Here is a 12,106-nt window from a genome sequence, read left to right as displayed (position 1 = left end):
AGCAAAGAGACAACATGAAGTAAGGTTTGTAGTTTTGTTGGTGTCACATGTGCTTAGGCAAACATTATAAGATCTCACTTAAGGACCACGAACTCGCTGTCACAACGTGAGCAGATGCCTCACACCGTGTCTTGAAAGCTTGAAATTACGGGACTGTCGACGCTAGACGCGTGGGAACACAAGGCGCACCAACAGTCTTGGCTTTTGCTTTGTACTTGCCATGGAGAAATCACCTCCAAGATATGCCACATGGCCCTCATATGGACCCGCGCTTAAAGAGGAGAGGGCAGATAGGTTGGCGATCCTGCCCCTCTAGCGCATGCTCGGTCACAATACCGCACGTTCACTCCCTTCCCAGCCCTCTTGCACAGGAGGAATAGTCGGCTCTCGGGGTTCTCCGTACGCTGCAGGCTGCTGTGTGGCCCAGCAGCCATTGCAGATTGTTTACCAATGCGACAAATAGCACAGTGGTGCTTCCTGCCTACTGCATCCTCGCGCTCCTACTTTTACAGCATTTTTGTAGCTCATGCGTAAGGACGCTTGAAATGGCTTTTGCTTTAACTGACATTTTTATACTTTTTGCTATATTTACTAGAAATACAGGTTCCAAGTACATGCATGAAATGACCGAAAACTTTGTTAACTCAAAACTATGTCACAAAATTACTTCATAAAACCGGGAAAAAAATACTGTTTTTAATGGAACTAAAATTGGGAAATTAAAATAGTTCGTATCATCACAAACTTCGGTAAATTGATGTTCGCTATGTCGTGATTTGAATTTATATAGAATTTGCTTAAACAGAACAAGAGGTTCTAAATTGGTTGGTGTTATATTTGTGTAATGTAAAAAAACTTTCAAATGCGAATCAAAATTATCTTCATGAACAGAACCAGAGAAGCAGGCTATATCACCTTATGCCTTCCTTGCTACGATTTGAGCACAAAGGATTTTTCCTTGTCTGAAGAATGTTGCACCAACCAGCCCAAGCAGCCACCTTCTTGAAGCTCTAAATGATTTTTTGAGAGAGGCAGGATCTGAAATGTATTTTTGCAACACTGTCTTTTATCCACAAATACATCCTTAAATAGTGGTGGCTCAAGGTATCAAAATTTTGATAGATATTTAATCACAGCTGTATACAGACCTTTGTGGCACTCTTCCCCCATAGATCACCAAATATAAGCCTTGCACGAATGGGTGTGTCAGCAACTGGAGCAGCCATGTTCTTGCTTTGATACTTTGCTGAGGCCCCTACCAAAGTAAAACTGGCGAACCCAAGTCAACCTGTGGTAGCTCTCCACCCAAACCACGGGAAAAACTAGCTGCTACATTGACTTCTTAATGCTTGACATATCTAGCAGCATTAAGAGCGTGTTTCTCAGTGAACACAAGTCCTGTTGACCTCAAGTCCCTTTAAAGAGATTATACTGTAGGTTTATATTTCGGACTTCCTTTCATTAGACAAGAGAGTAATGTACAAAAGAAAGGTGCAGCCTATGCTGGAAGGCCTCACTTGAGGACTCTTGAGGTGCTGTCCAAGATTTAAATTTAGCAGCCGTGTGTACATCTGGGGTTTGGTGTCATGATTTCCTTGTTTCATGCAGTCAACATTGACGATGGTAGCCGGTCACGGCACGTGCGGCGCCCTGTTCGTGAGAAAGAGCCGCCACCCCCAAAGCCTGTTGTAGTCATTGCGGAAGCTGAAGGAGTTGCCGACCAGATTCCAGGCCGCCAGGGCAGAGGTACGGAATGTTTCTCGAATTGCAGATATTTGCATCAGTTGTTTTGCATGCCAGAAGATGAAGCCCACTGTGCTGCCTGCTTGCAGGTCACATTGTAGTAATGACTGCCATCGAGACCATGTAATTGGCAGATATGAAGATATGGTATAATACATTTGGCAGGGAGAGAATTGGCTCTCTGCAGACCATTTTCATGGAAGCAGGACTACAGGTCAAACCATTTATAACTAGCAGTGTGCGAATACTCAACAGTAGATTTCTAACCGAGCATCGAATATCAGAAAAATTAACACAAAGAGGTAATGCTTACAAATTTTGTGCAAGGTAGAAAGCAGATGCTGCTTATGCTCGTGAGTCTACTCACTGCATGGCAAGAAATTTGCTAGCTATCAGTAACATTGACATTGAGATTGGCCTACTGTTACAAAAGGGAACACCACATTTGTATGCCAGCATTAATTACAACTCAGTTCATAATGAAGGCCTGGAAACTTTTTATCAATAGAATGTCTGTTGAACACAAGTGCTTTTTACCCATGAAGCTGAAGAAATAGTGAAGCTTTGTGTCCTAAATATTTCCAATTTAGTGGGCTATACTATGCTTTATGGCAGTCTTTTATTGCTTAGAAAGTTTTACTCTTCGGTCTTTCTCTAAAGAAACAGAAGGGGTTTTTCATCTTTAACGCTGGTGGGTTCTGTGGGTTATCATCAGCGCGTTATAAGGCCAACGTGCGCGACAGACAAAAGCGCAGACCACATATCACGTGCCTCGACCTCACTGTTCAGTCGTGTGCACAGCACAGGCCAATCTTGGTCAGTGCCAACAGTAAAGAGCAGACACCTTTTCATTATTGTTTGCTACCTGTCAAAGGTCCTGAAATCAGGAGGGCCATGGCAGGTACACGCAATGGGCCCTACTCCATCTGCACCTACCTGCAGTCCATGGGAATGCGTCTGTAGCGGGACAGTCAGTGTACTATAGTCACACGACATATTTGCGCCCGCCATGTAAATTCAAAGCCATTTATGTGATGTTTCGCTCCATGATAAGAGACCGATGTATGGTTACGAGCGATATCCGGAATGAGTAGCCACCATCTGTACTATGTGTCACAAAGATGGCGGCCGTGAACAACGTTGGTACCATCCCGTACAATCACTTTTGGTGGCAGGGTGGTTTGTCGGTTTTCCAAGTGTCATGCCGCTGCTTCAATAGACCTGCATTGATTTGGCACCAAAATATAATTATAGTCGCCAACACCCACCAAAGCAGTGCTGATTAGGCCTAAATGCCTACGCTGTTTGCTCATGACGCTAATTCACTGCTGACTTATGTGGGCTTCAAACCAGCGCGGAACGCTTGCCACTAATACGCCCATACAGGTGCCTCACCAACAACCAAAACCCAGGTTACTGTGTACTGATTCGACAACTGTTCTTTTTTTTTTTATTACTTATGGGGTTTTACATGTCGAAACTATGATCTGATTATGAGACACGCCGTAGAAGGGGACCTCGGAAATTTGAACCACCTGGGGTTCTCTAACTCGCTCATAAATCTAAGTACATGGGCGTTTTTGCATTTCGCCCCCATCGAAATGCGGTCGCTGTGGCGGGGATTCGATCCCAAGACCTCGTATTAAGCAGCCCAACACCATAGCCACTAAGCAACCACGACAGGTGGTTTGATGGCTGTTGAAGCGCCATTTGAGTCCATAGGCAACGGCGTGGCAACTACCATGGGCACATGTACAAGTTCATCTGTATGCCCGTGTGTAAACGGAAAGCTCTGCAAATTCACACGTTCACACACCAGTTCATAGTCCAAACTGCATGCTTGAACACGCATATCCGATACCATCTGCGTGCCTCTAGTGGCTAATCAATCCCACTTTGCACGTGCTTTGGCGCTTTCCATACATGGTAGTTTTGTTGCCATTCCCTCTGTCCGTGTCACCTATGGGAATTGTTTCGCTCGGTTCAGTCGACCTGGAAGAACATTGCACTGACGGAGGCTGTGTGGCATGGAGCAGCTGCGTGTCTCAAGGCACCAACCTTGGCCGGGTCTCTCTTTGAGTATACCGAATACAGTCAATGACCAATTATTTGACAGCGATAATTTAAACATGCTTGATTATTTGGACAGCCTCGCGGAACCGCCACTGGCTTTATAGACACAATGTATAACGACGACCGAATTTTTTGACACCTTACAGTGCGCTGTACTATAATTTACAGCTCCAACTGCACAACTGTTTGCTATGGCCACAGAGTCAAGCAGAAATAGTGGTAGTGGTACAGTAAAACCTCATTGAACCGCACCCTCTTAAACAGTAGCTTTGTTTTAAAAGTACAGTCAAATCTCGATATAATGAATCACGTGGGACCGCAGAAAATCGTTCGTTATTTTGAAATATCGTTTTAATGAAAAACTTGCGGTCATATGCCAGTGGACAAACCTAGGAATGAAAATGACGTACCTTGGCAGTAGACATGGGTGCAGACAAGTATACTCTCAAAAATGTTTCTCTCACTTCAAGGCTGCTTTATTTGAAGAAGTGGGTGATTTTCTTCTGGCGCGTGCAGCATGCACGACCGATTAGGAATGCATCTACATATTCCACTTTGCTGCGCATTGCCTTATCAGGTACGTCATTGCACCGAGCGATGAAACTGCGGACTTTGTTCATGTGCACTAAAACATCAATGTTCAACACAATCTCGTCTGTGTTCAGTGACCCAATTATCTTCCTTCGGGTTGTCATCGTCACTGGAGACGTCGAGAACACAGTTAACAATCTCTTGGGTTGTCAGGTCCGCCGCCGTTAGTGCTGCGCTGTTGCTCCGCACATAGTCATCAAAGAAAGAGATGGTGGGCAGCGGTTCCGCAACCTGGGTCCACAGGTCTCCTGAATTGTTGTCGGTCACCTCCAAGTCATCTTCAAGCTGCACAGGTGCTTTGACAAGCCCTGCTTTTTGTCAGTAGTTGCTTATGGTGGACGCCTTCCAGTTTTGCCAAGCTCCTGTGAGCGTTTCCACTGCCTGACGAATATTGATTGCGGCGCTTACGGAATTCTGCTTTCACACTCTTTCTAATGCCCTGGTCTAGGGGTTACAGCAAGGACGTGTTGTTTGGCAGCAGAAACTCCAAGCGAACGTGCATCAAGCGAACATTCACAATGTGAGCTGAGCAGTTGCCGACAACCAGTAGAATTTTTTGGTCATCCCTCCTCATTTGGTCGTCAAGTTTGATGAGCAATTTGGAAAAGAGTTCTCTGGTCATCCAGGCTTGTTTGTTGGTGCGGTAGTCGTACGGTGATGACATGACGTTTTTCATGCAGTGAGGCTTTGTGTACTTGCTGATAACGAGCGGTTTAATTTTCTTCATGCCTGTTGCATTGCAGCAGACCAGGACTGTCACGCAAAGATGCGACTTCTTCCCTCCTTTGCCCTGCTGCCCTTTGAAGTACATTTTCCGGTCTGGCAGGAGCTGATAAAAACATGCGGTCTCATCCACATTGAAAATATCGTTTTCAGCGATCATTGCACCAGGAATCTGTGCCTTCTATGTCAGCAGCCTTTTCCTCGCCCGAGACTACCTGCAAAGTTATTCTGTTCCGTTCCAAGGTAACTTTTCTATGCAAAAGAGGGGGGGAAGTACCTTTACTAGTATAAATGTGAATAATGCCCACCGTTCACCATAAAGACGCATAAACCCACAAAAGAGAACTGAAATAAGGTGTATCTCACAGGTACGCCTGTGAGATACACCTCTCCTTTACTTGGCAAACAAGGAAGCACATCAAATGGTCTTAGGTAGCAGCGGTTGTCAACCTTACTTACTGAGTAAGGTTGACAACTGCTTAGAGAAAGCCTTAGGTGATCAGTCTTAGCGTTATGTTATGATATGATTGATATGATAAGCCTTAGCATTATCAAGATATTTCGTTACGTTGATGATTACCTAATTTTCTGCAATAGGGAAGAATTAGATTCCGCTGCTCCCTCAGTAAGTGAACAATTTAAAGTTTATGGGGGAGGATTAAAGTTTACCAAGGAATTTCCTCAGCGACGCGTAATTCAGTTTCTTGACATTTCCTTGATCTTCGAACAAAATCATGCTTGTTGGCAGTACTCCCCAAGATCTTCGAAGCCGTTGCTAAACTTTCAATCCAAGCATTCTAAATTAGTAAAAAACGGAATTGCCATGTCATGCCTTAAGTCTTCCCTCACAAGATCCTGCATGCACAAAATGAGCGCCAGTTTTAATGCGCAGGTCCGGCGCCTATTAGAAGCAGGTTATCCTAGTGTAGCGGTGGCCACTGTGGCTGAGCGCCTAAAGAAGTCGGTTTCGAGAGGGACGGACGTGATTACAGAAAGCAGTAATAGCAAAAAAAGAGTAGTGGCTATTCCGTATATTCATTCAGTGTCGCGCAGGCTTAAAAAAGTTGCTAGTAGATATGATGTTAATGTTGCTTTCACTGCTCCCAATAAGCTAGGTAAGATATGCGCTGCCATACAGAATAAAAAGGAGCGGGTAAGAGGCAAAAAACGAGCAGATATTTGTCCAGTGAAGCACAATAAGAACAACAGTTTTACTGACTGTCGTATGGGTGTGGTTTATAAAATTCCCCTTAGCTGTGGCCAGTTCTACATAGGGCAAACGGGACGGTGTATCAATCAGAGGCTAATGGAACATAAAAGGTCGTTAACCAGTGTATCGCCTTCTAATCTTTAGCTACATTGCCGAGATTGTAACTGCAAGCCAGAGTTAGATGAATGTGCGATATTGTACAGGCATAAGAATGAAGATACGCGTCTTATGGTAGAGGCATGGCATATCTATAATGGTGGAAGTGCGTGCGTGAGTCAGCCTTCGATTACTTTACATAATGAAGAGATTAAGTGCCTTAACAGTTATCTCTCACGTAGACCAGCACGTGTACCCGATTGAAACGTGGTGTTACCATTCCTGAGCATGCGCAGATGAGTTTTGTGTCTTCTTTCATTTTTCGCCTCAGTGCTCCCTTCAGCTGATAGTTGGCGTTCGTGTTGTCCACTTCTCTACTCTTGTGTCCTGTCTGCACGCCTCACTTCTATTTTGCATAATGAATCCCTACCAACTAGCTCAGCTTTCTGTCGTTCTAAAGTCCCAAGGCAGGAGAACGTGCCGACAGGCCAGACGAGAGAGTTGTCAGAAGTTTTTATCGGGCATCAACTCATATGCAGATGAGGCCAAAGTCTGGAATAAGGTTAATAGGATAAGAGGGCGACAAACATATTCACTCCCTTTGGTAGACACACAACGCGATACCCTGCAAGACCAGGCAGACTCACTTGGGGAGCATTTTGAGAGCATGTCAAGTTGAACAAATTATTCACAATCCTTTCTCAAATACAAACAAATAGAAGAATGTAAGCCATTCATCAGAAAATGTCGACAGAATGAACCATACAACCATCCTTTAGCATTGCCGAGTTGAGAGCTGCCTTGAGTGCATGCAAGAGCTCTGCACCAGGATCTGACAGAATCATGTATGAAATGATCAAAAACTTGCACACTGACACCCACCTTACACTACTTGCTCTTTTCAACACCATTTGTGCTGTAGGATACCTTTCAACCGCATGGAAAGAAGCCATTGTGGTCCCTGTTTTGAAACAAGGCAAAGACTCTTCCTCAGTGGCAAGTTACCGCCCGATAGCCCTCACAAGTTGCCTTTGTAAGGTATTTGAAAAAAATAATAATCGGCGACTCATTCATTTCCTTGCGTTTGGTGTGTTGCGACACCACGTACCCGAGCACACGAGGGTTGGACCCTCCCGCGCGTAGCCGTGCGCGGCTTAGTCGTGTCCGGGGAAAGGGGGATCCTGGAGGTTGAGCCGATGCCGGGTGTTCGGACCTTTAAGGCCCCCCGGCGAGGCAACACACCTCTTTGGCCTCTGCTTCACGTAGCCGGCACCCCCGGACTGACCCACCCGGGGGAAATCGGTAGTTGCCTTTTCCTGTCTCTCTCTCCCTCCAGCCTTCGTCTTTCTCTCACTTTTTCATCTTTCCTGTCTTCTCCTAGCTTCCGTTTACTTCCAATATTTCCAGGCAGCAAGGGTTAACCTTGTGTGAATAACCAACCTAGGTTATCTCATATTTGGTTATAGTAATAACGTATAGCTGGCGTTTGCAGGACCTGTTTTTACAGTCCCTGTAATGTCCCCTTGTTGGGCTCCATGGTGGGTGGCTGGCGTTATTGCCGAAAATTAAGTTCTCCTATGGCAAATTCCTTCCCACCCCTCCTTGATCGCCCTCAGAAAAGAGGGTGCACCGAAGATGTATTCAAGTTCTTTGGTCGTGAAAGACCCAACTTCCCACGATTTCATGTTATTCACTCAGAAAAGTCAGACACACAAGTTCGCACAATCTCCCCATTTCTAGTTTCAAAGTCCTTAACTGAGGCTCTTGGTCAAGGTTACAAGGCAACAAGGATGGCAAGTGGAGATCTCCTCTTGGAGCTCCAGAATCTGAAACAATTTGAAAAGCTACCCAGTCTCGTGTCATTTGGGGACGTTCAAGTGACAGTGACTCCGCACCGAACTATGAACACTACCCGCGGCGTTGTCTCAGATGATGACTTGCTTCACCTGACAGACGCAGAGCTCTTGGAGGGCTTTAGTGAGCAGAATGTTGTGAATGTGAGAAGAATAAAGATGAGGCGCGATGGTAAAGAGATTGCAACCAAACACCTAATACTCACCTTCAATTCAAGTGTCCTACCCAAGTCAATCGAAGCCGGGTATATAAAGCTCCGGGTTAGGCCGTACGTGCCAAATCCACTGCGATGTTTCAAGTGCCAGCGCTTCGGCCACAGTTCGCAGAGCTGCCGCGGCCGCCAAACATGTGCGAAATGCAGTGCCCACGAACACTCCACTGAAGCTTGTGCGAACGCTCTCCACTGTGTAAACTGTGATGGGGAGCACGCCGCGTACTCGCGGTCGTGCCCTTCCTGGAAAAAAGAAAAGGAAATTGTTACAATCAAAGTCAAGGAAAATATAACTTTCAAGGAGGCACGCAGGCGGGTATCATACCTGCCCAAGAAAACTTTTGCTGATGTGGCGCATCAGGGGGCAGCGTCACAACGGCCTCCGGTGGCTGTCCGACCCACAAGCAGTGAGTCGGCAGTTACGCCATCTGCCCCCGCGGCGGTTGCAGCTAGCGCTGCTCCGTCAACCGAGAAGAAGGGATCATCGACCCCGAAGGTGGGCGCAGCCGAGGCTGCCTCAACCTCCCAGGTCCCTTCCAGCGCTGGCAACGGCCGGCGCAGCCAAATCCCCCAGGGAGCCCCATCGACCTCCGGGCTGGTGGGCGCAGGGGTCTTGCCCTCCAAGGCGGGACCCTCTTGGGAAACTTCTCGCTCGCAAGAGCAGGTGTCCGGCGCCTCACAAGAGGCAATCGACACTACACCTATCCTCAAGGCGCACCAGGCGCCTAAGGAGCGGCGAGGTTCCCTCGAACGCTTCAAAAAGAGCAAAACCCCGGTTACAGGGCCTCGAAAGGGCTCTGTAATCTAAGACATCCCTTCCGTTTCCGTAAACACAGCACCAATTTAATTTAAAATATGGATACACAAATCATTCAATGGAATGTCAGAGGTCTACTTAGGAATCTTGATGATGTACAAGAGCTTATCCGAACACACAATCCAAAAGTGCTGTGTCTACAGGAAACACACTTAAAATCCAAACACGCAAACTTTCTCCGTACGTATGTTACGTTTCGCAAAGATCGTGATGATGCCGTCGCATCATCGGGTGGTGTTGCGATTCTCACTCATAAAAGTATAGCATGTCAACCTTTACATCTACGAACGCCCCTTGAAGCAGTGGCGGTGCGAGTTGTTCTGCTAAACAAACTTATCACTGTCTGCTCGCTCTACATACCCCCACACTGCAAATTAACTAAACATGAATTTCACTCCTTTATAGATGAATTGCCAGAACCTTACGTTGTGCTTGGGGATTTCAATGCGCACAACTGCCTGTGGGGCGACTCTCGTATAAATGCGCGAGGTCGTCTTGTTGAACAGTTCCTTCTCTCTTCTGGTGCATGTCTGCTGAATAAGAAGGCACCCACATCTTATTCTCTCGCAAAAAGAACATTTTCTTCAATTGACCTCAGCCTAGTTTCCCCGTGTATACTGCCCGAACTCGAATGGGAAGTTATCAACAATCCTTACGGAAGTGACCACTTTCCCATACTGTTAAGAACACCTACAGAGAACGAATATCCACCACAGGCTTCTAGGTGGAAGATTGACACAGCTGACTGGGAGAAATTCCGAACCCTAACTAGTACATCATGGGATGATATGTCCTCGCTAGGAATCGATGCTGCTGTTGAGTATTTTACAGCCTTTATAATAGATGCCGCATCAAAATGCATATCAGAAGTAAATGGACTGGCATGCAAACGGCGTGTCCCGTGGTGGAACGACGATTGTAGGATCGCTCGTAAAAAACAGAACAAAGCGTGGGGGTTGCTACGCGCATCTCCCACTGCGGAGAATCTTATTAACTTTAAGAAAATAAAGTTCCAGGGCAGGAGAACCCGCCGACAGGCTAAGAAGAGAAAGTTGGGAGAAGTTTTCCTATACAGATGAGGCCAAAGTCTGGAACAAGGTTAATAGGATAAGAGGGCGACAAACATATTCACTACCTCTGGTAAACACACAAGGCGATACACTAAAAGACCAGGCAGACTCACTTGGGGAGCACTTTGAGCGAGTGTCGAGCTCAATGCACTATTCCCAATCCTTTCTTAAACATAAAGAAATAGTAGAGCGTAAGCCAATCATACGAAAGTCTAGGCAGAATGAACCGTATAATCGGCCTTTCGGTATTGCCGAGTTGAGAGATGCCTTGAACACATGTAAAAGCACTGCACCGGGACCAGACAGAGTCATGTATGACATGATCAGACACCTACATACTGACGCACAAGTTACGCTTCTTACACTATACAATACTATTTGGGCTTCAGGATACCTCCCATCCACATGGAAAGAAGCGATTGTGGTTCCTGTCCTAAAGCAGGGAAAAGACCCTTCCTTGGCGGCAAGTTACCGTCCGATAGCTGTAACTAATTGTCTGTGTAAGCTTGTTGAAAAAATGATAAATCGCAGACTTATACATTTCCTTGAGCTCAACAATATACTCGATCCTTATCAGTGTGGATTCCGAGAAGGGCGGTCCACAACCGATCATCTTGTGCGCATGGAAGGAAATATCCGCGATGCCTTTATACATAAACAGTTTTTTCTATCGATATTCCTCGATATGGAGAAGGCATATGACACGGCATGGCGTTGCGGGATCTTGCGAGACCTGTCGGAAATTGGCATCCGTGGAAATATGCTGAACACAATTGAAAGCTATTTGTCAAATCGTACCTTCCGAGTAAAAGTTGGCAATGAACTCTCACGTCCCTTTACGCAGGAAACTGGTGTACCCCAGGGAGGCGTGCTCAGCTGCACTCTCTTTATCGTCAAAATGAACACGCTACGTGCTTCACTACCACCTGCCATTTTTTATTCCGTATACGTAGACGATATACAAATAGGCTTCAAATCCTGCAACCTCACAGTATGCGAAAGACAGGTACAGCAGGGCTTGAACAAGGTTTCCAAGTGGGCAGACGAAAACGGATTTAAGGTCAACCCCCACAAAAGTTCTTGTGTTCTCTTCACAAGAAAGAGAGGCCTGGTCCCAGATCCTTGTGTAGAACTGGGCGGACACCAAATTCCTGTCAGCAAAGAACACCAATTCCTTGGTGGTATTCTTGACTCTAGGCTCACTTTCATTCCTCACATAAAACATCTTAAAGAAAAATGTCTAAAAACAATGAACCTACTTAAAATCCTATCCCACACAACATGGGGTAGCGACAGGAAGTGCCTGTAGAATCTTTACAGGAGCCTAGTTCGGTCACGAATAGACTATGGAGCCGCAGTATATCACTCTGCCGCCCTGAGCGCGCTAAAGATGTTTGACTCCCTACACCATCTGGGAATCCGCCTGGCCACTGGCGCATTTAGAACAAGCCCTGTTGAAAGTTTGTATGTTGAGTCCGATGAGTGGTCACTCCATTTTCGGAGAACTTACATCAGCTTCAACTATTTTCTGAAAGTGCGCTCTAATAAGGAACATCCGTGTTTCACAACCGTTAACGACTTGACATGTGAAACACTTTTTCATAATAGACCCTCTATGAGACTTCCTTTTTCACTGCGTGCAAGAGAACTTAGCACGGAAATGTATGTCCCAGTTCTCGAACAACGCCTGATGCCTCCAGCTAAGCTAGTACCACCCT

General features: G+C 46.0%; 1 protein-coding gene across 1 annotated transcript in view; it reads left to right on the top strand.

The window, feature by feature from the left end:
* The window catches only part of LOC135900795 (splicing factor C9orf78), a 253,901-nt gene that overhangs the window by 227,519 nt on the left and 14,276 nt on the right, over positions 1-12,106 (top strand). The window contains exon 8 of the mRNA XM_065430376.2: positions 1,609-1,746. Coding sequence (XP_065286448.1) covers positions 1,609-1,746 — 138 coding nt within the window. The remainder of the gene's footprint in view (positions 1-1,608; positions 1,747-12,106) is intronic.

This window comes from Dermacentor albipictus, unplaced genomic scaffold, assembly GCF_038994185.2.
Source record: "Dermacentor albipictus isolate Rhodes 1998 colony unplaced genomic scaffold, USDA_Dalb.pri_finalv2 scaffold_53, whole genome shotgun sequence".
Lineage (NCBI taxonomy): Eukaryota > Metazoa > Arthropoda > Arachnida > Ixodida > Ixodidae > Dermacentor > Dermacentor albipictus.
Note: the sequence above shows the minus strand (reverse complement) of the source record. Positions and strands in the feature narration are given on the sequence as shown.